This window comes from Episyrphus balteatus, chromosome 1 (genome assembly GCF_945859705.1).
Source record: "Episyrphus balteatus chromosome 1, idEpiBalt1.1, whole genome shotgun sequence".
NCBI classification, from domain to species: Eukaryota; Metazoa; Arthropoda; class Insecta; order Diptera; family Syrphidae; genus Episyrphus; species Episyrphus balteatus.
Window position 1 is genome coordinate 172396537 of NC_079134.1, and position 26351 is coordinate 172422887.

At 32.4% G+C, this 26351-nt stretch overlaps 3 protein-coding genes across 6 annotated transcripts in view; 1 reads left to right on the forward strand and 2 right to left on the reverse strand.

Moving 5' to 3' along the window:
• Positions 1–2770: 2770 nt before the first annotated feature.
• Positions 2771–5088, reverse strand: LOC129921345 (protein no-on-transient A-like). Its single transcript, XM_056003177.1, has 2 exons — positions 4693–5088; positions 2771–4596 (listed from the first exon to the last, which is right to left on the reverse strand). The coding sequence occupies exon 2, from the start codon at positions 4539–4541 to the stop codon at positions 2904–2906; it is 1638 nt and encodes a 545-aa protein (XP_055859152.1). The 5' UTR covers positions 4542–4596; positions 4693–5088; the 3' UTR covers positions 2771–2903.
• Positions 5089–9970: 4882 nt separating this feature from the next.
• Positions 9971–13432, forward strand: LOC129905472 (dehydrogenase/reductase SDR family protein 7-like). 2 transcript variants are annotated; one of them, XM_055981054.1, is made up of 6 exons: positions 9971–10084; positions 10181–10360; positions 10418–10561; positions 10630–10849; positions 12780–13025; positions 13094–13432. In XM_055981054.1, the coding sequence occupies exons 2-6, from the start codon at positions 10202–10204 to the stop codon at positions 13300–13302; spliced, it is 978 nt and encodes a 325-aa protein (XP_055837029.1). In that variant the 5' UTR covers positions 9971–10084; positions 10181–10201; the 3' UTR covers positions 13303–13432. The 2 variants fall into 2 exon arrangements, with proteins under 2 accessions (XP_055837029.1, XP_055836950.1); XM_055980975.1 differs by having other exon boundaries at positions 10017–10360.
• Positions 13433–13848: 416 nt separating this feature from the next.
• LOC129920883 (probable 3',5'-cyclic phosphodiesterase pde-5) overlaps positions 13849–26351 on the reverse strand; it is a 37980-nt gene continuing 25477 nt past the window's right edge. For all 3 annotated transcript variants that reach the window (XM_056002490.1, XM_056002413.1, XM_056002573.1), the window contains 5 exons: positions 16977–17545; positions 16692–16918; positions 15026–15893; positions 14534–14692; positions 13849–14474 (listed from right to left, as the gene is read on the reverse strand). In XM_056002490.1, the coding sequence (XP_055858465.1) occupies positions 13959–14474; positions 14534–14692; positions 15026–15893; positions 16692–16918; positions 16977–17545 (2339 nt within the window). In that variant the 3' untranslated portion in view covers positions 13849–13958. The remainder of the gene's footprint in view (positions 14475–14533; positions 14693–15025; positions 15894–16691; positions 16919–16976; positions 17546–26351) is intronic.

Below are 26351 nucleotides of genomic sequence, written 5' to 3' on the forward strand. Positions count from 1 at the left end.
CAGTCGTGCATTTTGTTTTATTCATCTTTGATCGAGAGAAAAGCGCTGTGCTGCGGTACTGAAATTCGTATAGTAGCATTTTACTGCTCCCGACAACTTCGTACTACTGTCTCCTTTCACATTCAAAGTAGCTATTTTTCCAAGTTCTTGTATCCCAAACATTTTACACAAACAGCAAGGTGTTTAGTAACCTTTAAAAAAAAAAAACACTTTTTCGTTCGAACTTTTTCATGTGCTGAATTCAAAACTGTTTACAGATTTATTCCTATCACGTCTAGTTTTTGAGCTATACTCATCACTTTTTTCGGCATAGATGCCCATTTTTCCGCAATTCGACCGAAAGTGAACTGGCATCACTTTTCAATTTCACGTGAAATTGATCTTCGATCGATTTCGAAAACTTCGAAAATGCTTCGAACTGTCAAAACTGAAGGATCATCCATTTTTATTTTGTTTCTAAAGTTTAATTACTGCTACTTTGAACATGGATGCAATTTTATTGGCAACTTTATTAGAAAAAACCAGAATTTAAAAGAAAAAATAAGAAGTCACATTTTGTAAGTGAAATGCAGAACATGGGCGATATTATTGCAAATTTTCAAAGAAAAATGAATTAGATAAAGTGTAAAGCGAATGAGGTTGCAAACACAGAGGCATGATATGTATTTCATGCCTCATGTGTTTTATGTATTTTGTATTAAATTAACAACAAATAAATATTACAAAACAATAAAAATATAAGTTTTGATAATATTTTGTCCAAAAATTGGAGATTCATTGAAAAAGATACCAAGTTCACGAGCAGAAACAAAGAGAATTGAATTCGATCAGGAAATCGAAATGAGCGAAAAAATGTAGAACACCTAATTTCGCTATCGGGAACGCAAGTGAATGCTCAAAAAGTGAAATGCAGAACGTAAAAGTCTCAAAAACTAATTTTCAATGAAATTTTTTTGATGTTTAATCCGAAATATATATTTTTTAATAATATGTTCCTTTTTTAATACAAATCAGAAGCACAAACTGGAATTTGCTTAAATAAATTATTAGCTATGTTGACCACTAAGATATTGAGATATAAAAAATTTGTATTTCCAATATCTTTGAGAAAAATATTATTTTTGAAAAAAAGTAATATACTCAAGACAATAAAATACGACGTGATTGCATAAGAAGCTTTGCAAAATATAACGGTGATGTAATTCGACGTCAAAACAACAAACAAATTATTTGAAGAATTCTGGATTGGACTAAAATCCTGAAAATCCCAAACCTCAACGTCAACTAAGGCACTTACTCAAACAAACACAAATAACCATTTTAGAATTTGGAGGGGGCTCGATCATTTGAGCTGCCTCTAAATCTCTACGATTTACGAAGAAGTTTCAGTTAATTATGTAGATTATGATGAAATCAGCTAAATAGTAACATGATTTTGGAGGCTTGGGGGGGGCTTGAGCCCCCTGAGCCCCCCCCTCAATACGCCACTGCTTGATAGCGTGTAGTTTTTAATATTTTAAACAAATAGTATATATATTATTTGAAAAAAGAAGAACCATAAGAATCGGAATAGATTCGAACAGTTTCCTGATAATCCAGCCCTTCGAAATTCGAAAAGTACCGTATCTTCATTTTCGAATCTCTTTAATTTGGTTATCCACCATTAGTACCTATTTATTATTGGAATAAAATGTTTGACATTTTCAGTTGAACGGAATGAGTGTTCAAAAAAGCATTTAAATCTTTCTTTTATCTTGAAGAAAACTGGGGTTAAAAATTCATATAGGTACAATACGACTCGAATTTTAAAAATTTACCTGAATGCCTTTCATAAGTCGGTAATTTTTCAATATTCCTGCAAGGTTTTTGTTCAGAAAACTAATTGTTTTCCATCATTATATATTTCTCAAATGGCTTTTTTTAACTCTCTATTTTTTTTAATTTTATCGAAAATATCCTAACAACCAGAACTGCATGTACGAAGAATAAATTTACTAAGCTTTTGAGTTTTAAGCTCACTTTAATGAAAGTATTTCTTTCTTCCCAAATGTATTTAGCTATACCTTAAGCCTTTAAATTCATTTACCTTGACAAATGAAACACAAATCCAGTGTGTATAGAAGAATTTTTAACTTTTAATTGAAAACTCCATTGAACCCTCTTTTATCATTTTTTCCTAAAAATATATATTTTCAAAAAAAAAAATTATCAACAATCAACAGATGTTGGGATAAACAATCACATGACTCAAGTCAATTACCTACGTTACCAACGTTTATCTTGCTATGCAGTTCAACAAATAAACAACAAACATTTCATTAACAAAAAAAAAAGTCAATAAAACACCAATCTTGATTTTTGAATATATATTTTTTTTAATTCTAATGGTAAATTGGGAGAAACTTCTATCGTTTTTTTTTTTTTGTTTTATTTTGTTTTTAATGAATTTTTATTATTTTTCGTGATATTTTTGTTTGTTTTTTTGCTTTTTGAATCAATCTTTATTTTTTGTTATTTGATTTGAGAAGGGGCTTAGAGGAGGGGTAATCTTCGAGCATCGTAACACTTAAGAAATAAGAAATTAATAAAAAAATGAAAATAGTAAATATAAATCAGGATCATCATCAGAATTATGAACATACAATAATTTTTCGATTTTAAGCTTAGCCATTCTAATTTTTTTTTTTTTTATAAATCAAAGATCATTATCATCATTTATATAGTATTTATGCAATTAAAAAAAAAAAAAATTGATGGAAGGAAATCCAAAAAAAAATATATAATAAAAAAAAAAATATATATATATATAATGTATATGTATAGTATATAAATGTACGGTTTCAACATTGCTGCGCGCGAGGGAAATTAATAAACAACTACAACTCAGCTGCATATTATTATTCCTACAAATGATGCTGTAGATCCTGCTGCTTCAAGAACGCCTTATAAGCCTTCCTCGTTTCAGCATCCATTTCCGGATCAACTTCCAAATCCGAATCGGATCCCTCTAATCCATCGCTAGCAGCTAAATTGGCTACCAAAAAGTTGCTCTCTTCCTCGGTCAATATCTGGCCATCGGGACCATAGAACACAGGATCGTCACTCAGACGAACACTATTGGCATTGTTAAATGGCTGAATAACAGCTGCTGGCGGCTCCGACATTCTACCCCACTTGTTCTTCTGCAGGTTGAGCACGTTTTCCAGAATCCGACTGGTACTAACATCCAAGGCATTAACAGAGGTCAGATTTTGCATAATGACTTTCATATCAGCCTGACAATCAAACTCAAGATCGTATCCAGCAAGCTTTAAGGTCAAACAAATGCATTTCATATTCTCGGGAGTTGTCTTCCGCAAGAGTTGGTTTATAGAGAAGACAATGTTTTGTGCGATGTCTTTGATACGATTGCCATCGTTGCGCAGTTGCATGTACAATTCAGCAAGGAATAAAGTTGTTCCACGAACTTTAGATTGTTCATTTTGCATGTACTTGAGAATCTCATTGCGATGGTATTCGAGTTTCAAATTGAGTAACACGCGGAAGGAACTATCCTCCCTAAGATCAATCAAATCGAGCAGGCCGTATAGCTTGGCTCCCATGTAGCGGAAGTTTTGCTCCTCAATGGAGCGATTAAAGATCATCTCCATGGCATTGCTAAGGATGTATTCGTTGGTGCCGAAACCCTCGAAGACGGTCAGAGCACTGGCGGTGATAGAGTCAAATGAGCCGGGATTCTCGTTGAGGCAGTTGATTAGAGATTCGACGTAGTTGACGGCGAATGTTTCCTCCTCGGTTTGTTGGTTGGGATCGGAGCTTGCAGGCGTTCCGGTTGCCGTGGTGGTGTTGGTAGAGTTTTGTTGTTGTGGCTGCTGCGACTGTTGCTGGTTGTTCATGTTGTTGGCGGCGTTCGAGTTGGCATTTGAATTGCTAGAGTGTTGACTAGAATGACGCGGTTGCGGGTGTTGGCCGCCGCTTCCTCCTCCATTGGCATAACGATGCTGTTGTTGCTGCGAGTTGTTGTAATGTTGTTGCTGCTGATGATGCTTGTTGTAGCCACCGCCGCCTCCGCCGCCACCGCCACCTCCACGACCAGGGAACTGTTGGTTGTGCATGTTGTTGTAGTGATGAGGCTGAGGATGGGGTTGCTGCTGGTAGTGCTGCTGTTGAGGATTGCCGCCGCCGCCGCGATTAACCTGCAGACGTTCTTGTACAGAAGGAGCCGCGTTGTTGCTCAGTCTCATGGAATTCATTTGATGAGGTAAATCTCTCATTGCAGCTGCCTGGCCATGGTTATGGTGATGATGCTGCTGCTGTTGATGGTGATGATGATGGTGTGGCTGCTGCTGATGATGATGGTGGTGTTGTTGTTGGGGATGATGCTGGTGCTGCTGCTGTTGTTGTTGGGGAAAGTTATTACCTGGACCTGGTTGAGGAGGAGCTAAATTATTTGTTATGTTATGAATAATATTGAGCGTATATCCTCGTGGTATAAACTCGGGAGCATTTGCTGATAATTGCTTCGAGGGTGGTGCTGACATAATTTTCTCCAAAAAAACTTTTTTTAAGACGACGTTTTTGTTTCTGAGGTTGTCCCTTTTGGAAGGTAGAAAAGAAGAGAATGGAGAGAATATTCGATTGGATCAACTTTTATTGGTAGCCTTTAAGAATGTGACATATAAAAATACCAACCAACAAAATAAAAAAAGAGAAGATTCACACGCTTTTGCACACACAAAAAAGAAGAAGGAAAAAAAAGTGTGTTGTAAAAATGTAAGAAGAACGACGACAACGACGACGACGTCCGATTCGTAAAATAATGTAAAGAGAATTTCACGGGATTGGAACAATGGATTTCGGATATATGTATGGAGGATGGAGGAACCCTTTGACAATTGAAATCTAAAAAAAAAAAATTCTTTTTTTTTGCTTTTTTGATGAGAGTTTTTTTTGCCTTTTTTCACGTCGATCTCGATTGAGTGTCGTTTTTTTTTCTTCTTTTTTTTTGCGATTTATTTTTTTTTTCTAACCCCACTTTGTGTGGTGGTAGTGCGCGAAAGTGTTGTGGCTGTTTCTTTTCTGCTGCTTTCTTTTGGTGTTTTTCTTTTTATTGTTCTTCTTTTTTTCATGTGTATGGGAAAGTTGGAAATAAAAAATGGAAAAGATGATGAGTGGATTTGGTTTTTGGAGTTGCTCAAATAACTGGTATTTTTGGGATGTGTTCAGTAATGTTTGATTGTAAGAAATTTCGGAAAAGAATATTTACAATGTGGTAAAAGTGATTACATATTAAGAATTTCATCTTATGATGAAATAGTTAATATTTCTGTAAAAAGTGGCAGTTCTTTTAGTTTTTCAGTAGCCAGTTAATTTTAAACTTGCATTTGTTTTAAGAAAATTTAAAACATTTTTCTTTAGCTAGCTCAATTTGTTCTTTGTGAAAATGAGTATAGAAATGTTTATAAGGACCATATTCACTAGTTTAAAAACTACATTTTGGATTTAAAGAAATTTAAATCAAAAAATGTATCCAAATCAATAATATTCTTCACTACTTAAATCCTATTTCTGCTCTGAAAGAACGTGTTGAAAAATGGAACTTTATTTAACTTTTATTTCAAAATTGTATACACAGAATTGATTTGCATTTGATTTGCAAATATAGTCCTTTAAATTTCCCTTTTTAAGGTGTTTTTCAAAAATTCATATTTCGAAACGCAGAGACAAAAGAAAATCCATAACACACCCCTATTTTTTTTATTATCTTTCGAATGACGTTTTTCAAATTGTTAAAAAAAATGTCCCCTACCTATAAAAGCTGAAACACAATCACGCTTTGCCGTCGATTTTGACAACTGCGAAAAGTTCAACTATAGGAAATCTGTGTATCCTCACACAATGACGCTTTTCTTACGTACGCTTTTTTTGACAAACGTAAGGAAACGTAAGAAAGCGAGCAAAAGTTCAACCAGACTGAACTTTTGCTCGCTTTCTGACATTTAACAGACATAGTTACAGTCACCCACATTATTATTGCGCCAAATGTGAATAAAAAAAAAAAAATTATTGCAAAACTATGTGTGTTTTTTAATTTCTCTATATAGATTTTGCACAAAAAAACGACATCGAGATATTTTAAATCAAAACAATTTACGTATTAAAAACAAAAAAAATTTAATGATGTTTTAGACTGAGTTTTATTGTTAAAAACAATATATTTTTTGATTGGTTTTGTTTTTATAAATATAGGATTAAAGAATAAACAAATTTCTATGCATTTTTAAAACACATTAATATCCTTTTTCATTTTTCCACAATTAAATCAAGATAAAGACTTGGCCCAATAATTTTGTGAGTGAGTGTGTTTTTTTTATTTGACAGCAGATTTTATGTTGCAATCAGCTGTTCAAAGTCAAAGTGACAGAAGCGCGCTTTGAGGATTTCTCAACGTAACGCAACGAAGCGACGCACAGTGTGGCGATTGTATGGAGATGGTGGACAAAAATCAATTTTATAAAAAGGAATAGATTTGGCAAAGAAAAATTGTTGTAGATGTAATAAAGAGAAATTCTAAAAAATTGACGAAGTTTTCACGCCCCCTGCCACGCCCACTTTTGTATATGATTGTTTATACCTTAAAAACGGTTTGCACTATTTGCACCAAATTTAGGAAATTTGATTATCTAGATGAGTTAAAAAAATATAAAATAGTTTTGACCCTCTCCGCCCTCTGCCACGCCCACTTTAGTGGCTAAAGGCTAAACGCTTGCAAATTTTCCTTTTTTCGTCTTTGACGACACTTTTAAATGTAGTGTTTGTGTCTTCCACGACTAGTTCCCCTTCATCAAGAGGTTAAAATGCTATCAGGAAGAGTAAGTTTATTTTTAGGATTAGCTTCATGATGCTTCTCGAAGAAAACATGAACATTGTTCCCATCATCGAGGTTTGAGTCAAAAAACTTAATTTGTATTTTAGATCATTTTTAAATTGTATGGAACATTTGTTTATCTTCAATTCATACAGAATAATTATTAACATATTCAATTCGTGATTTTTTATAAAAAAAATACATTTTTATAAATTTTTGAATTTTTTAAAGATTTGACCTTGTCCTAGCAATGTTGAAAATTTTTATGGATAGCAAAAATTAGCATGAAAACTTTACATTTCAACAAAGTAAAATATTAATACAGTGTAACGACACTAAAAATGTTGCTATACTTTGCTAAAATTAATTTATAAACATATCCAAAATGGAAAAAAGCTCTAAAAAGCAATTTTTTATGCATTTCTTCCCCCTCGGATCAAGAATTATGTCGAAATTTATCAATTTTTTTCGTAAAACATTTAATGTGGCAGTTGCTAGTACTTAACTAATTCAAAATAATTTCAATGTCTTCATCTTCTCCCCTTTTTTTGCCAAAACAAATCCACCTTTCAAAAAGTCGTTAATTTTTTCTGGTCCGACTTTGGCTTACAAAAAGTCAAATATTTTGAAGGTTAGCAAAAGTTAGCAATGAAACTAAACGTGTTCTCAAAGAACAATAACAACACAAGATAATGCCATAAATCATTGTGCTACAATTTGTTACTACAACTTTGTAGGCTTAATTTAGATGAAATTTTATGCCTTAAAAAAGAACTTTTTTCGATAATTCACTAAAATTCAAATTTATTTAAAAAATTAAATATAACTACTCATACAAGTTCTCAATGTATCCATGATTATTATTCACAAATAAAAAAAAATAAAACTTTGGTACTTTTCTTACACGAACCAAATGAAAATGCACAAAAATAAAATCTCGAGCTATCAAAATGATTAAAATTTTTTTCAGTGCTTTTGAAAGTCCCGCTAATCCCCCAAAATGAGCAAAACAAAATTAAAAACAGCCAAAAACAGTAATTTAACATATGCTTGACCAGCTCCATAGCTTAGAAGATCAATATTGCATTTTTGTTTTTTTTATTTTTGTCCACTAGTCAACGCACTGTGCGACGCCCTGAAGCGTGATATTAGGTCTGTTTGGGTACTGCCTAAAACACATTGACTTAATATACATGGACTGCTAGAAGCATATTCAGGTTGGTTCCACTTGTTTCTTCGCGATACTAGCGCCCTAAAAAAAAGCGGAGAATAAGTGCAACATTTTTGACGAAGTGCGAAAGGAACAAATATAGAAAAACAGAGAAAGCACTGCCTTTTAACGACAGATGTCATTAACTAAAAGTTTCCTCTTTTCGCCGTCTAAGGTTATACCGCTAGTAGGGCTAGAAAGATGTGGAATCATTTTTTTTCAATTTTTGTATGGAAAAGTCAAACGACTAGCAGTCCATATATAGTAGGTCAATGGTCTACCTCATGTTTTAAGCCATAAGTCAGCTATTACACCAAGCCTCAAGAGTCTTGACTCTTTTCTAATTTTCTTTTGATAATCATTCTGTCAGGACTCAAATTTGACATTTCTCTTTTGATTTAAAATTTATTGTTGTTGTGTCGCACCAAGAAGCAAAAAGAAATGAGAGGGAATGTTGAAAAAAGAAAAAGTGGAAAAAGAAACGTCAAAAAAGAGTCTCAGAAATCCGACCCACGCCGCTCTGGTCGGATAATTTTTTGTTTCATCTTTTTTCTCTTTTGCACTCATTACGTTTGAAAAGAGCCGCTCCTCTTGAGGCTTCATGTAATAGCTTACTACCTACAATGACCTTAAAAGTGAAAAAGTGGGAAATTTACAAAAGTAAAATATTTGTATTTCTTTTAAGCGCTATTTGAGTTAGGAAAAAACTAACAAAATTGTTTTTTTTTTACCAAAAAAAAAACTTTCTGCATCATTAGGTGTGTTTTTTTTTTACAACCGGTCTTAACTGGACAAAAAAAAACGCAGTCTGGGCTAAGCAATTTACATGTTAAATACAACAACACCGCTTAGCCCGTCGGGCTTAGTTGTTTAGCCCGGAGAATTCTCGCTAAGCCCCGAGGCGTTTTTTTTAATCAGCTAAGCCCGGTGGTTATAAAAAACACACCTAATCCCCATAGAAAAATCCTAGTCAACCGACATATCGTGCGGTTAAAATCGACTCGTGAAAAGTCGGCATAAAGCTAGAACTATATCGAAACACAAAGGCAAAATAACAATAACAAAATTTATTGATTTGACATTTAAAAATATAAATTATTTGAAAAATTAGAAACTTTTTTGTACTTTTTTCACTTTATGTTTCTTACCAAGATTTTCAGCTACCCTCAAACCGAGATTTAGAATAAATCTCGAGATTTAAGCTAAATCTACTTAGCTAAATCTCGGATTTAGCGTAGGTGGAAGCATAGTATTAGTGCCAGTTGTACAAACGTGGTTCAGGAATTTAACACACCGATTTCGGCGGATTAGCTGCGGGTCAACTTCGGTTCAAGCATGAATGTGGCTTTTTCTACATCTACATAATAACCCCTAAAACCCCATAAATACCCCATTCACGATTCGATGCAAATGGTCTTGTATTGTTGTAAAAGTGCAAAAGTGTAACATTTTCTTAAAATAAAACAACCAAATATACAGAATAAAATTTTTTTACACTTTTACACTTTTGCTATACCCCAACCCTATTGCAAAAATAAAATACAATGGTGCAAAATTTGTCTATTGTAGTTGTAGTAGTAGAAAACAAAATTTTGCATTTTTACACTTTTTTGTTACACCGGATCGTGAATACCCCTAATATAAACCTTGAACCATTGCTAAAAAAATAACTGTGATGCTTTTAACAACATTCAGAATAAAAAAAATAAAACAGTAGGGGTATTCACGATTCGATGCAAATGGTCTTGTACTAAATTGAGCTAAATTCAATGGGTTGATCCCAAATCTGAATACAAAAACTGAATGCATTCATTAAAAACTGCGCACACCTTCATATTCCAGTCTGAAACATAGAATTCCACCATTCCGCCATTGCTTTTCGTTCACTCAAATAAAATTCTATATTCTCTCTTTAACTGTCACCCCAAAAACCAACAACTAAACAGCTGATAAAATATTTTAACTGATAGAGAGACGATTAGACGACGACTTGAACGACATAGAAGGTACCTACTCCCTTTATGATTTTTTAAAATCTTTTTTGAATCGTTTCCATGCAAAAACAAAGTTTAACAAAAAAATTAATTGAAAAATTTAAAAAGCGTAAATCAAAAAAACCAAACATGACACCCGATTTAAGTACTCTGGCCGAACGTAACGAATGGAAGATTCTCTACTGGATGATGGCTACAATCTGTATGCCAATTGCATTGCCATTGATTGTTTTCAATTTAATGAAACGCGCTAGAGAGAACAAATACAGAAATTGCTTACCAGGAAAGGTATGGTTTTGTCATCTTCTCAAAGCTGGGCAAAAATAAAAATTGGGTTCCTTTTAGGTTGTGGTAATAACAGGGGCTAGTTCTGGGCTAGGTGAAGCTCTAGCTCATGTCTTCTATCGTGCCGGGTGCAAGGTGGTTCTTGCAGCTCGTCGGCAAGATGAATTGGAGAGAGTCCGGAAGGCGTTACTCAATTCCGAATCCGTAAGTCGTCAATTTTTGTCGTATATTAGTTCCAAAGTCCATTTAACTAACTAACTTTTATAACTCAGAATGATGTCACTTATCCACCAGTCGTGATGCCATTAGACTTATCCGAACTAAACACTTTGCAAGGTGTTGTTGATAAAATTCTTAAAATTCATAGCAAAATTGATATTTTGATTAACAATGGCGGGATCAGCGTTAGGTCGGATGTCATGAGTTCAGCCATCGATGTCGATGTTAAGGTTATGCTGGTTAATTATTTTGGAGCTGTAGCACTGACCAAAGGTTAGTTTTTGGTAGATGATAAGAATGTTTAATTACTGATAGCACTAAATATTGATTCATTTTATTTCTTTTGTTTGAAAGAAGATCTAGTCCAGTAATTTTAGGTTTTAAAAATTCCTAGTGGGCTGAATTTTCGTATACTACCTACTTTATTGCGGCGTTGTTATGAAGATGTTAAAAATCAACATTGATATCGTGCCGGCAGTTATAAGGGTCAAAAGGTCACAAAAATCAATTTTTCACAGAAAAAAAGTCGAATGCAATGTTCGATTTTACTAGTCGAAAAGTTTTTTTTTTATAGAAATCAAATTATATTTTTCTAATGGTTTTTTGTGCTCTGAGCTCGATCCCAAGTCAGAAAAGTTCTATCACATCACGTTTTTGAGATATTGCCATGCCAAAACATCACAGAAATAGTGTTTTGGGAAGTTCAAAATTCAATATCTCGAAAACTTTGCAAGTTAGAGTTATTATAATGCTAGATTCAAATTAAGAAGGTCAAAGGCCATTGGATAAGTATATATTGGTTTTTATGGAAAAATATTTCTCGCTAATATTACTGTCATTTACGGAAAAATCAATCTTTGAAATCGTTTTTTTTTTTCAATTTTTCTCAATATTTTCTAAAACAAAAGTATAGTTTTCTACATAATCTTAAATTAAAGTTTTTAATCTAAATAACTGCATTCCAAACTTTTCGAAAATCAAGATTTTTTTTCGGTAATGCATTTTTCTAAACTAAATTCGTCAAAAATCCAAAAATTAACTTTTTGCTCAAAAAGCTTTCAAAGTAGAGAGAAAACATAGCAAAATAATTTTTAACCAAGTTTTCTTCAAATCCAACCATTTTTGTAAAAGATAGAAATAAAAAAAATGGTAGATATTTTTTCATTTTTCTCAATATTTTTGAGGTTATATAAAAGAATTATTTGAGTAAAAGTTGTAGACACTTTTACTATCTACAACTTTTGCATATAACTTATTTCGATAAGAGGTGTACTTTTGACAGAAATCGTAAAAAAAACACGATTTTTTGAAAACCACCCCACTTTTTCACCCAGCCAAACGTGGGTGAAACGCATTTTGGACTACAGGTCATAAAAACTTTTTACATTGAATTTTATCATAAAGTCCACAAAACATAAACAAATATTACACTGTGATACAAAAAAAAAAATCACGCCATTTATTTTGGAAGTGACCTAGCAGGGGTTGTAGTTATTACTGAGTACATAATACTTCGTCACTTGAAACTTTTCATAAACCCTCAAAATTTCAAGTTATCGTCAAAAAACCGTTTTTCAATGTTTAAACATTTCAACGATTTTTTACTCAGTCATTTTTCGGTTTTTCGACGATAACTTGAAATTTTGAGGGTCTGTGAAAAATTTCAAGTGATGAAATATGATGTTCTCAGTAATACCTACAACCTCTGCTAGGTCACTTCCAAAATAATTGGCATGATTTTTATTTTGTAACACAGTGTAATTAATTTATTTTTATTATTTTAGTTTTCTGTTTTCTTTCTTCTTATAACTTCAGCCAGACCACGGCCAATATTTTTTAGTCACCTTCTCTGCGCTCTACTCCCGAAACGGTTGATTTTACAGAAAAACCTTTTGACCCTTTTAACTTTTTAAGGCACGATATCAATGTCATATCAATTTTTCACATCTTCATAACAACGCCTTAATAAAGATGTATAATTCAGCCCACTAGGATTTTTCCACATAGTGGGGTTAAAAATGAAAAAAATTACTGGGCTACGTGTGGATAATGCGATATCTTTCTTTAAACTAAAATTACGAAATCTTTGATTACACAGCTTTTGTTTACTATTTTGATTTATTCTCCAATTCCCTTTGTTTTGGTTTAATATCAAATCCATTTTGGAATCTTAAATAAATAAACGAATTCCTCAACTATTTAGCCGTGCTTCCGTCTATGGTCAAACGGAAAGAGGGCCACATTGTGTTTGTGAGTAGTGTGCAGGGTAAATTCGCACTTCCCTATCGTTCATCGTATTCCGCGTCGAAACATGCTTTGCAAGCATTTTCTGATTCTTTGCGAGCTGAAGTCGCTCACAAAGGCCTGCAAGTGACAACTGTTAGTCCCGGTTATATTCGAACAAAGTTATCAATGAATGCGCTAACTGGAACTGGACAATCATATGGAAGTTGGTTAAAATAGTTTATTTTTACAAAATTGTATCTTTTATTTATTTATTTTTCTTTATTTTTAAAGAAATGGATGATACCACTGCGACTGGTACTTGTCCTGATAAAATGGCTAAAGATATTCTTGTAGCATTACTTCGGGAAGAAAAAGATGTTATCTTATCACAAATTCCTGGCATACTTGCTTATTATGTGAGAGTTTTGTGTCCGCCAGTATATTTTTGGATAATGGAAAAAAGAGGACGTAAATTGGAAGCAGCCAATAAATCGAACTGAATAAAATGCAATTAGTGCATTGATGAAATGATTTTTAGTTTTAAGTAAGTTTATTGATGTTTTCTTGGAGTATGTTGAATAAACAAAAAAAATAAAAAATAAGTTAAATTACTTTGTATGTGAATTTGAATACGTATTATTATTTCCATTATATAGTCAAGCTCATAAAGAAATCTCAATGAGAGCGTTTTGTACATCCCGATGTATTGTCTGTCTGCGTCTCTATCTCGAGCTGCAGTCTAAATAGAAATTGTGCCTACGAGTATGTAAGGTTAATATTTAACGGAATAAACTTAAAAAAAAAAAAATAAACCATAAACTAATTGCCAAGAGGAAAATTTAAATATTTTTTTGATCGTTTTTAAGAATACTTGCGATATAACCGTTTTATGATTTTTTTATACTTTTTTTCAAGTGTGTGAGGTCCTACGACAAAAACTAAACAGTTGAGCAACATAAACCAAAAAAGATTTATTCTATTTTTCGCTTGTCCCTATTAATATGGCAAGGGACTGTACCTTAAAAAAACATTCATATAAACATACATTATGTTAAACTATTTTTATTGTGCTGATATAAGACATAATAATATTATTTAAGTAATTTATCATATTTAAAAAAAAAATCATTAATCTACCCTCTCTCTCTTTCTCATTTTACTGCTTTTTCTGTTGCTCTCTCACTTCCTGAGCAATCTTTTGCCATCTTTCCAAATTCTTTTGACACATATCGAGCAAAGGTTTCGATTCGGGTATCAATCGATATAGCAGTGAATAACATGGAATACATATGCCCATCAGAAAACCAACTTGTGAATTAGCCTGCTCTTCGGGTTGATTTCGATCCATCATTGGAATTGGAATGCGGCCAGCCGCACGTTCCGCATCACCTTGATCGTAAAATTCTTCAAATATAACCTTAACCGTTTTCTCTTGAACTTCCCATGGTTTAGCCGATGCTGACAGATCGCTAGCTGTCATTGCAATGGCTTGTATCAATAAACGATGTTCATGATTACTCCATGTGAATTTTTCTTCTTCGATGAGATTTTGTAGTTTGGTTTTGTAGGGGAAGAAAAGAGCAAGGTCTGTAGCTAAAATGCAATGTTTTATCAAGCCCAATACTTGTTTGTATTCGGAACTTGACAGTTTAGCAAATATATTATGACCATCCTGGAAAAGAAAAATAGGTTATAAGTTGGGGAATAAAGGGGCATCGAGCGTCAGTGTACCTGTTGTAGAATTGTGACAGTTTGGTTGAAATGATGATGCTCCATGGTCGATGTACTGTAAATGCCAGCTAAAGGAGATTCTGTATCGAGCATAAATTTATTATTCTTCCCACGATGATCCAGATCATGACACAAGGATCCAATATAAAGAGCTAGGCACTGTTCAAGAAAAGGAGTTAGTAAAAACATATATAAAAATAAGGGTCTGTTTTCACTCATTAACACGTAATTGAAGCTTTACTTCTTTTTCGCAGAGATTCGTACTAGTGTGAACATGCCTTTAAACAATTCGATGCTCACTGAGTTATGTAGATAAATGTCATTTTGACATCTGTCAAAAAGCATATTTTCACTCTGACAAGAACGTCGCAAAAGAAGTATAACTTCAAAACGTCAAAATTGCCAACTAAAAAATTTACTTTTATAAAGCTTTACAGAAGCAACATTAGCATCTGTAATTCTTTATAGAAGCAAAAATGAACGGAGGGTTACCTCTATTGGTCGAAATACATCTGATGTCTTCTTCACCAGCGAATAGATGGTATTCGCCACTGAGAATCCATGACTCCAATTATGGTATGGCACTCTGCGGTAGTTCTTCTTAATTGTTAGGGTGAACTTAATCAAACTAGTTTTATCGAATCGTCTCAATCCGAAAAGATCGATAAACATATGCGCTGACAATCCGATCTTTTCCATATCATCGAAGGCAAACGGATTGAAGTAGTAATCGTCAATATCAGGTGCAATTTCGGGACTAGTGTCGGTGAGAAATTTCTGTACTTCTTCATCGGTGCTGGTATTGTGATAACTTAAGACCTCCAGGGCCACTTTATACTTTTGTTCCGATCGACGGATTTTATCATATAATTTAGCATGATGCAAAGCCAATCCACAGTAAACGGCAAACATTTCGAAAGCTTCTTCATCTTCTTTAGTAAAACAGCCCGAATGCTTATTCACCATTTGGACGACACCAATGACAGCTCCACGAATGAAAATTGGCATGCAAAGGATGGTTTCGGTTTTGTAACCAGTTTTTTGATCTACAGAACGATTAAAACGAGGATCCGAGTACACATCTTGAATGTTAAGAATCTCTCCAGTTAGGGCAACAATTCCTGCAATTCCAGTCCCGATGGGAAAACGAATTTCGTCGGGCTTTTTGTTGTGGTCTTCTGTACTTTGACCATTCGCTTTTCCTTTATCGTTGCCAACATCAAAGATGGTCGCATAGAGTTCTTTACTTTTTGAATCAACTAGAAACAACGATGCTCGATCGGCATCGACAAGGCGTTGGGCGAAATTCATAATTTTTGTGACTAGCATGTCCATACTGACCATGTCCTGGAAAATTGACCTAAAAATGTAAAAAAGTTTAGTTAATTGGTAGTCGAATTCATATCGATAGCATATTTTCGATTTCTGTCGAATTCCATAAGTGAATTCATATCGGTAGCATATTTTCGATATCTATGGAATTCCATTAGTCATAATTCCAATATTCCCAGTTTTTCCATTACAGTACGTTTAAGGAGGAAACGTCACGTTTTAAAGGGTATGTTGAGAAGATTTAGGGACTAAATATTTAGTTAAGATCCGGGCTATTAATAGCTGTAAAAAAATGCTTCTAATTTGGCCAATTTTATTGGAAAATTGGCTGAAAAGTTAGGCAAGAAAATCTCTCTAACTCGATTAACACATCTACCCAAAAACCCGTTCAAAAACTGACGTTGACTAAATGTCTAATTCATAATATTTCTTGAACGTGCCCAATGCGACATTTAAAACTTCGATATCACTTTACTGGAAATATTTGAAGATATATCGATAGAAAATTTTTGACTTGTTTCGACAGTTTCTTCTATCGAATTCCAATATTTCCGGTATTCCAGTATTTTGACGTTTTAAAAGGCTTCTATGTGAAACTTCGATATCACTTTACTGGAAATATTGGAAGTTTTGTAAAAAGTTTAGTTTATTGGAAGTCAATTTCATATCGATAGCACATTTTTGACATGTTTCAACATTTTTTCTATCGAATTCCAATAGTTCCAGTATTTCAGTATTTTGACATTTGAGAAGGCTTCGATTTGACATTTTAAACTTCGATATCACTTTAGTGGAAATATTGGAAGTTTTGTCCTATTCGACTTACTTGACAACTGCCAATAGGAATTCATTCAATTTCCGCTGCTTGCTCATATTCATGAAGAGATGGGCATAATGCAAAGCAATGCCACCCCACACCAAATAGCTGCAAGATATCTCTTCGTCTTCTTCGTGGAATGGAAAGCCTTCTTCGCGTCTATAAAGTTCTACCACGGCTATAAGTTGACCATCAGGTTGACCTATAGCTTGACAAAGCACATGACCAATATCACTCTAAAACGAAATCTCAATCAGTTCAATGGAAATCAAAGTTTTGAAGACACAAACTTACATTCTTCGGAATACCATCGGGAAATCTTGCATCTGGAATTCCCTTTGACAATCGAATAGCTTCTTTGGTCTTTGCTACATGCAATAAATAACTTCCTTGTTCCGGTTTGACTTTTTGCATTTTATTGGTCCCTGATGTTGAATTTTGTCCCATGTACACGGACATATTTTCCGGGTCACCCGATTCAGCTATGTAGAGAGTAAATCCGTCGGCATTAACAGCTGATGATATACAACTGGCCAATTCGAAGAGAACATGAGCTTTAGTCGGTCGAAGCTGGAGAGATTGTGTGAGATCCTGAAGCATTTGACGTTTGTCAGCATGCACACAGAATTTCCATCGCGATAAGCTTGTTTTGCGACCATTTCGACCCAGAGATTGTGTTGTTTTGCGAGCACGTTGTGTTCGACGAATCATCCAGCGTTCCAATTGCTCCAGCTCAACATCGTGCATAATGTGTTTTTCAAGAAATTCCGGATGATCTTTGAGGAATCGCTTAACTGTTGACACAGAGAGGCCATATTCGCTGCAGTTGCTTTCGTCGGAATCATCATGGGAATTTTCTTGTCCTGGAAAAAAAGGAAAACAATTTATATGAGTTGATCTAATGAAACAAAAAACCAAATTTGTTAATCTGTATAAATGTTAGTCTTAGATTGATATTGGAAAGTTAAAATCTTTTCAACCCACTTAAATGATAAGGAAATATAAACAAAAGAGGACCTACTTAACTACCCTGGGGTATCCCTAAAGTTAAAAGAAAACAAAAAATGGCGAACAAAATAACCGTAACGACGCGTCACACTGTATTATTCTACATGCCATATAGTTCACACTTGCTTATTGTAGCAAAATCATGAATAAGTAGAGGAGAATTCCTGTCATCAATTTTAGGTTTACTTCCATTTTAGCGTTTTTTGCAGACGAGGGTTGGCAAAACCTTCCTTTCTGTTAAACAAATGCAAACTAACTTCCCGTTTTTTTTTTTTTTTGGTCTATTTTAATAAGACAGGACACAGGAGGCACCTGGTTTTTACTTCAGTCTTTGAGGACCCCAATTTTTCCAAGTCGGGGATAGCCGTACCGAAAATAAATAATCGTTATCGGTCGTTCGTTATTTAAAGGTTTTCCGAAAATCAAGATCCTAAATGGAAAAACTATTTCAAAATAATAATAATCAAAATCGCACATTTTTTTAAGATTTTTATTTTGTCGCTAGATGGCGCCCCACGATGGTTAAATAGCCCCGTCCCATTAGAGGTGGTGGTTTACTCATGAGTAGATCTAGTACTACAAATAACACATTGATCTTCTACTCGAGGAGATAGGGATGTGTAGTTGTTGTATAGTTATATGTTGACTTATGAGGTAATTTTTAGGATTTTGATGAGGTTCTGGCTACATTTAATACCATTTCCAAAAAAACCTTTTACCTATTTCAAAATTTAACCATCGTGGGCGCCATCTTTTTGTTTTTATTATTTTGAAATAGTTTTTCCACTTATGAACTTGATTCTCGAAAAAACCCTTAAATAACGAACGCCCTAATGTTCATAATTGTAGTCATATGCCACTTTGTTCTTATGATCTTTTAGGTACTGTCGTGAGAAAGTATTGCTTTCTTAGGTTAGCTGGCATACGAGCACCCTTCTTCGAACGTGGTTTGTCTAGAGCCACGTGTTGTTTATCTTTATCGAATTCCCAAAGACTTTATAACTCTTACCCGATCTGATACTAATACAAAACAATCCAAATACTTAACACATCCCTGATAACACTGGTCAACAAAATTAAACTTTTTTTTTGTTACAGAAACCAAGGTATACTTTTCTATAGGATTTTGGTGTGCTGAGCTCAAATCCGAAGTCAAAAAAATTCTACCACATCACGTATTTGAGATAATCCCGTTAGAAAATCGAAAATGCCGCTTTTTTACCAGTTTTCGAGATTTTTTCTTAGCTTTTGGTTATTTGTTTTAAATAAATTTGTAACGGTTTATAATAGAACTAAATCTTGTCTTTCAAAATCCGTTTGAATCTTTTAAAAATCTCTTATCTTCTTTGAGAAATCTGAAATTGAAATCAACGTGTTTGGTATATCTCATATTTATTTGCTTTTAATAGTATATCTCAAAATGTTCTTTGCCAATCGCTTTCAAATTTTGACACAACGTTTCATTTACATTCCAGTAAGTTCTTATCTTGTTTTTAACAAGAAAAAAATTATATTTTTCTCACTAGTAATTATTTAGTATAAGTATCTGACACGGTCACGCTTTGATGTATTTCACTGCTATTAACCACCTTCGCAAATTTAAAAACTTGCAAGATTCTAAATGGAACGTTGTGTCAAAATTTGAAAGCGATTGGCAAAGAACTTTTCGAGATTCGCAATTAAAAGTAAATAAACATGAGATATACCAAACACGTTGATTTCAATTTCAGATTTCTCAAAGAAGATAAGAGATTTTTAAAAGATTCAAACGGATTTTGAAAGACAAGATTTAGTTCTATTAGAAACCGTTACAAATTTATTTAAAACAAATAACCAAATGCTAAGAAAAAATCTCGAAAACTGGTAAAAAAGCGGCATTTTCGATTTTCTAACGGGATTATCTCAAAAACGTGATGTGGTAGAATTTTTCTGACTTCGGATTCAAGCTCAGCACCCAAAAAACCTATAGAAAAGTATATCTTGGTGTCTGTAACAAAAACCTTGTTGACCAGTGTAATTAAATAAAAAAAACTAAAATGCATAAAATTAACACTAAATAAACTAGTATGAAGCACCCAACTTGAAAACACCCCCAGTATACCTAAAGTAAACAATAATTGTAATCTTATCTCGCTACTTCAACTTTAATAGGTTTTGTACCCTCCTATATATGTATGATTGTAGATTCTATCATTTTAAAATCGTGCAAACTGTTAAATAATCTAAACAAAAGGCATATGTTACATTAAGCTATATTTGATAAAGTAGGTAAATTATGAAAATAGGTACGCATATAGGGATAAACTTATAGTTCCAGATAATAAAACAAAAAAGCAAGAATTTACAAGTCCATAAAGTCGATACCAACTTTTACTGTGAGATCACATTTTTCACGTGAAGAATTAAAAAAATAACAATAACAGCTGCTGTAGCAGATGGAAATTAACCTTAATTAAATAAATTAATCCATTGGGATATCAAATATTTACAATAGATCATAATACGATAAATTGACTTTGTTAATGAAGGGTGAATATTACGTCAACAGGGAAATTTTCCCTGGTGAGATAGCAGAATGCACCATGGCTAGAATTGAGTAAATATTGAAAAGTTCAAAGAATATTCAAGAGATATTTCATAAAGAATAAAAATAATAATTATCATTTTCAATAAAATTTTCAAGGCAACCCGAGTAAAAATAGAAATTGAATTTTAAAAGAAAAAATTCAAAAAATCTTGACCGCTGCACCAAAGCTGCTCCACCACCGCACCACCGCCGCACAACGACTGCACCACGTCCGCACCATTTCATTTTGTATGAAAAATTCGCTGCACCATGATACAATATTTTGGATTGAAAAATAAAAAAAAAAATACTGCGCTTTAGGAATGTTTGATCATGGTGCAGCAGTTATGCGGCGCAATAGAAATTTCTGATAATGGTGTGGATGTGGTGCGGCGAAAAAAAAGTGATGCTAACGTGGTGCAGCGGTATATCACAACACAATTTAAGTTCAAACATTGAATAAACCTCGCCACCGTTACTAATTGGCTAAAAGCCTTTTTGACTGCAGCTTAAATGACATAATTTTGCAAATTAACTGTTTTTTTGTTTGTTTCAAATTTTGTCAAAAATTTCTTCACCAGACAAACAAAACTGACAAAAGTTAAAAATAAAAATTATTAGTAATATATTTATAACAAAAAACAAAACCGACTTTTTTCTTATGGATGCCATTGTCAGAAATGACCATTGAAATTCAAATGGGATCACACTGGAAGCATTAACTTTCAAATACAAAAATCATTAAAATCGGTTAACCCTGTCAAAAGTTCTGAGGTAACAAACATAAAAAAGGCTCAATAGTTTTTTTGAAACTAAATCAATTTTTGTTTCAATATTTCCAGCATCCAACGACAAAACAAATTTTACTTTTTACAATAATTTAATGAGTGCGTTTTGCTGTAAATACGAAAAACGCGATGCAAAAATTCAATAAAAATATTTGCTTTACGTGTATCAGAAAATTTTTGTGCTAAAGTAGGTTTAATAAATTTACCAAATATACTTATCAGCTTTTGTTAAAATGTCACGAAAATTGTATTGTTTGTGTAACACTGGTAAGTTATATTATTGAACGTGCTCGCAAAAGTAGAACACACAGAATAGTAACATAAGAAAATAAAAAAATAAAAACACTTATTTCTTTATGGTGTTTTTGTTTTGTTATAAATTGAATGAATCAACTCGAATTATTGCACCCAAAATCATCTTAAATGTAAAATTTATTATACAAAAAAAAAAAAAACTGAGTAGAAAATTGAAACAAAAAACAAGATTCTAGAAAATAAACTAGTTGATTATTTTAAATGCATTTTAGACAAAAATCTGAAGACCAAATCATTTTAAACTAAATAAAAAAATATTTGTTGTTTTTGCAACCACAAACATCTTATTCGGTTTTTTTTTATTTATCTGTAGCTACATTCTTTCAGTTGTATTTATCTAATGTTTTTTTTTAAATGATGATAAAAACACTCTGTTTACAAGATCTTCAAACAAACTGTTTAGATCTTTAAAAAATTCATCTCTCAAAAGCGTCTTGTTTATTATTATTTTTACTGAAAAAAAGTATTACTCAACCACACAAGTTGTATATCAAGGTTGATGCAACAGATAATCATTTATTTTGTCTGGAATTCTATGAAATTGTTTCTAAATAAAATTTCAATTGAATTTGTATCGGTCATCAATTTCGTTAAATTAATTAGCAAAAATAGGAACACAACCTAAACAAAATCGAAATTTGTAGATACGTTTCTTTATCGATATTTTCAATATTATCAAAGGAAGTGCCACTTTGGGTGTTAAATACACGGTGTTACAAAAATGAGGTTTCAAAATATACGCGGGCGGAGACCTATCAGGTTTTGTAGAGCTAGTCGCACTGATTACGAAACGGTATTTAAAAATCCCCTAACACCCCCAAAATCTGGAGTTACGGGCAAAAAACGGTTTTTTGCACCTTCACCCATTGAAAAAATTCTAGCTTCGACAATTTTTTACCCATTTTCGATTTTTTTACAGTTTCTGATAGAAGATAAATATACCTTTTCAACAATGTATAAAACATGTAACTCGGTTAAACGACTTAGAATTTATAAGCTGTCAAAGTTCAAAAATTCCATTTTTTTCGTCATTTGCCCAACTTCGGCATCAATTTAAAGTATATGTTTTCAAAACAACATGCTATTTAAAAAATAAATTCATAAACTATATCTATTTTCCAATCAATCGAGGTATTTTTTATGAAAATCACTCCAAAATTGGCTTAGAAAAAAAAATTTTTCGATCTCAACCCAGATACAGAATTTCGAACTTTTAGATATAGAACAAAAATGTTGTTTCGGCACGTAGTAGGATAACCTGGGCGCCAGGATTTGATAACGGGTTTTTGTAGAGGAGCTCAATACAAACATTTTTTTCTTTGAAAGGGGGGTCTATCTCCCCCCGTTTAGGTGGGAGAGGCATTTTTCTAAAAAAAAATTATCAAAATAAAAAAAAATTATTAAAAAACAACGGCAACACTTACAGTAATAAATGATACCATTTCCGAAAGGAAAAATTGTACATTTGATTCTAATTTTTAAATCAATATAACATAACCAATAGTTTTTGAAATAATCGATTTCAAAAATAAAAATTGGCGAAAAAAAATTTTTTTAAACTCATTTTATACAATTTTTGTCCAGACTGTGAATTTTAGTAAACAAATTTCTTACACAGAAAACTGCCTCAATTGATTCCTTATCGAACAGTGAAAACTATATGTTTCTATGTCTTCTAGTTTTTGAGAAAATTGAAAAATTATTTTATCAGATTTTTCTTTTTTCAAAATATTTTTTGTTTTTATTTGTTTTTATTTTTCTATTTTCTCGAAAACTAGAAGACATAGAAACATATAGTTTTCACTGTTCGATAAGGAATCAATTGAGGCAGTTTTCTGTGTAAGAAATTTGTTTACTAAAATTCACAGTCTGGACAAAAATTGTATAAAATGAGTTTAAAAAAATTTTTTTTCGCCAATTTTTATTTTTGAAATCGATTATTTCAAAAACTATTGGTTATGTTATATTGATTTAAAAATTAGAATCAAATGTACAATTTTTCCTTTCGGAAATGGTATCATTTATTACTGTAAGTGTTGCCGTTGTTTTTTAATAATTTTTTTTTATTTTGATAATTTTTTTTTAGAAAAATGCCTCTCCCACCTAAACGGGGGGAGATAGACCCCCCTTTCAAAGAAAAAAATGTTTGTATTGAGCTCCTCTACAAAAACCCGTTATCAAATCCTGGCGCCCAGGTTATCCTACTACGTGCCGAAACAACATTTTTGTTCTATATCTAAAAGTTCGAAATTCTGTATCTGGGTTGAGATCGAAAAATTTTTTTTTCTAAGCCAATTTTGGAGTGATTTTCATAAAAAATACCTCGATTGATTGGAAAATAGATATAGTTTATGAATTTATTTTTTAAATAGCATGTTGTTTTGAAAACATATACTTTAAATTGATGCCGAAGTTGGGCAAATGACGAAAAAAATGGAATTTTTGAACTTTGACAGCTTATAAATTCTAAGTCGTTTAACCGAGTTACATGTTTTATACATTGTTGAAAAGGTATATTTATCTTCTATCAGAAACTGTAAAAAAATCGAAAATGGGTAAAAAATTGTCGAAGCTAGAATTGTCGAATCTATGGGTGAAGGTCCAAAAAACCGTTTTATGCCCGTAACTCCAGATTTTGGGGGTGTTAGGGGATTTTCAAATACCGTTTCGTATTCAGTGCGACTAGCTCTACAAAACCTGATAGGTCTCCGCCCGCGTATATTTTGAGTGTTACACCGTGATATTGGCCACTTAAAAGCCATTTCCTTGACTTTAAAAAATGATATTCATTATTTCTAATTAAATGAAATCAGTGTTGGAAGTGTCAATTTAAAGGCCTTATCCGAAAAAATGGTCTGCGTTCGTATTTCAGCCTCTACCACGTAAAAAAAATTTTAAAAGGTACTGCTTGGAAGAAATTGACCTCTAAAATTGGGCCTCGAAAAGTATCACTGTCTTTAAAAAGTGCATCTCTACTCGATAACATCCACTCAAGAATTGTTGAGAGTTGTTAGTCACTAGGCCTTGCTCCCTTGCTACTTATGAAATATTTTGCCACAAATTATTAAAAATAACTATCCGAAAATAAAGCCAAGAGTTAAATCCGTTGCATAGTTTAGTATCTTTTATCACAAGATTTAATATAAAGAGGATTTTAATAATTCTCTTAAAATATTCATCATCAAAAACATCAAATTCTGATGACTCCGAAATGTCTGTAGTATAATTCTCAAATAAAATCCTTATTGCTTTGAGTTGATAATTACAAATTATAATACATATCCAACAGCTTAAATTCGTGATATTAAATAATTAATATTCTATCGCTTTAATCAAAGTTCATAGAATTTCGTCATCAGACAAAAAAACGTGTCAATTAAAATATTAGCAATAATTGTTTTTCCAAAATTTTATAGCAGTAGCCAGTAGGAATGCCATGTCGCCCACCCACACGTAATAGAGCAATATTTAAGTTATGCTCATGCTTTTTATATGCAAGTCACAAACTCATAAAAGAAAATTCACATGACAATCATAATACAGACGAATTAAAATTATTGATTAGAATATTATCAAATTTGTTATTAAAATAATGGAAAACTATTATTTCGATGATAAAAATTGTGTGAGGTTATATTGAAAAATTGGTATTGATGATTAATATAATTTTGATATTGAGTCTTCGTTGATTTTGTCTGCTCCAAATGGGCTGTTATTTGGCAAAGTGCCAGTTCCTAATTAAATTAATAATAATTGATTAATAAATATTCGTGTAAAAAAAAAAGATGAATAATATTAAATCGATTAGCCCACCGACAAAAGAAAATCTTACACATGGTAGTGATTCTTTGCCAGCATTAATTAACATAACCATGTGAAATAAATTGAACTCAACAAAGTATACAAAATGTAAATGCGTGATCCGAATATGATTTTTCGAGAAATACATTGTTGCTACTTCAAATTAAATATACGCCTTCTTGTCATTTTTTAACAGGAAAGTAAATTCTTTTATAAAATTATTATTTTGTATGACAGTTTTTGAGTAAATACCAAATATTCACAGAGTATTTTCAAAATGAAGTTTGAAAAACTACGAATTGAATAATGATTATGATTATATTTACAGGTTTTTGATTTCTGCAGCTTATGGTGTTGAGTAAAAATGCGATATTCCTAAATTTATATAGAAAAGAATGGAGCAGTAGGTAAATCATGTCCAGATCATACATTTAAATATAAATTTACAATTGATACCTTTCAGAATGTATTTGCGAAGATTTCTGATTAAATAAAAGCTCCATTTTAAATTGAGAAAAAAACTACGGTCAATAGGTGAAACCTATCAATATAAGTTCATTCGGTGCAGACGCTCAACATACAGCATGGGGTAGTAATAATGGACATCAAGTATGTCGTCATAGTTGAAATAAGAAATCAAAATATATAACAAATAAAAATTGAAACAAAATTAAGGAGTATTTAACAAGCCGTTCCACAGAAAATACTTCCAAGAACCTTTCATAAAAAGCAGTTCTAGTACAACGGCAAATAATATACATTATAAACTTGCATATGGATCTGATCGTAATAACTATAATTTAAAGGGAAAAAACTAATTTTGGATACATTTTTAGGGGGTGACTTCAAAAAAAGGGATAAAAACAATTTTTTTAAGAATGATGAAAAACCTTAGATATTGGATATCTAAGAACTGAAATAAGTTATCAACATAGTTTAAATGTAGTTAAAAAGGCTAGTATTTTTCCAGAAATAAAGAGTATGCTAATGTAACGTTTTTTTTAATCCCCGATAAATGACGTCATTATTGGAAAAAAATCTTGAATTAAGGTCCTTAACAGCTCTTAAGGTTTTAATCAATATGTACTATCGGATTGTAAAAAAAAGTTGTTCTATGTGGAATTTTGTACAATTTAAAAAATCTAAATTTTTGCAAAGGCTTCTCGATTACATTTTTACATAGACGACTCA

Excerpts from the sequence above, each read along its gene's own strand:
- LOC129905472 (XM_055980975.1), top strand. The coding sequence starts at position 10,133 with ATGCAAAAACAAAGTTTAACAAAAAAATTAATTGAAAAATTTAAAAAG. Across the intron at positions 10,361-10,417 it reads GAAATTGCTTACCAGGAAAG|GTTGTGGTAATAACAGGGGC; the intron begins GTATGGTTTTGT and ends GGTTCCTTTTAG. Across the intron at positions 13,026-13,093 it reads AACTGGACAATCATATGGAA|AAATGGATGATACCACTGCG; the intron begins GTTGGTTAAAAT and ends TTATTTTTAAAG.
- LOC129921345 (XM_056003177.1), bottom strand. The coding sequence starts at position 4,541 with ATGTCAGCACCACCCTCGAAGCAATTATCAGCAAATGCTCCCGAGTTT.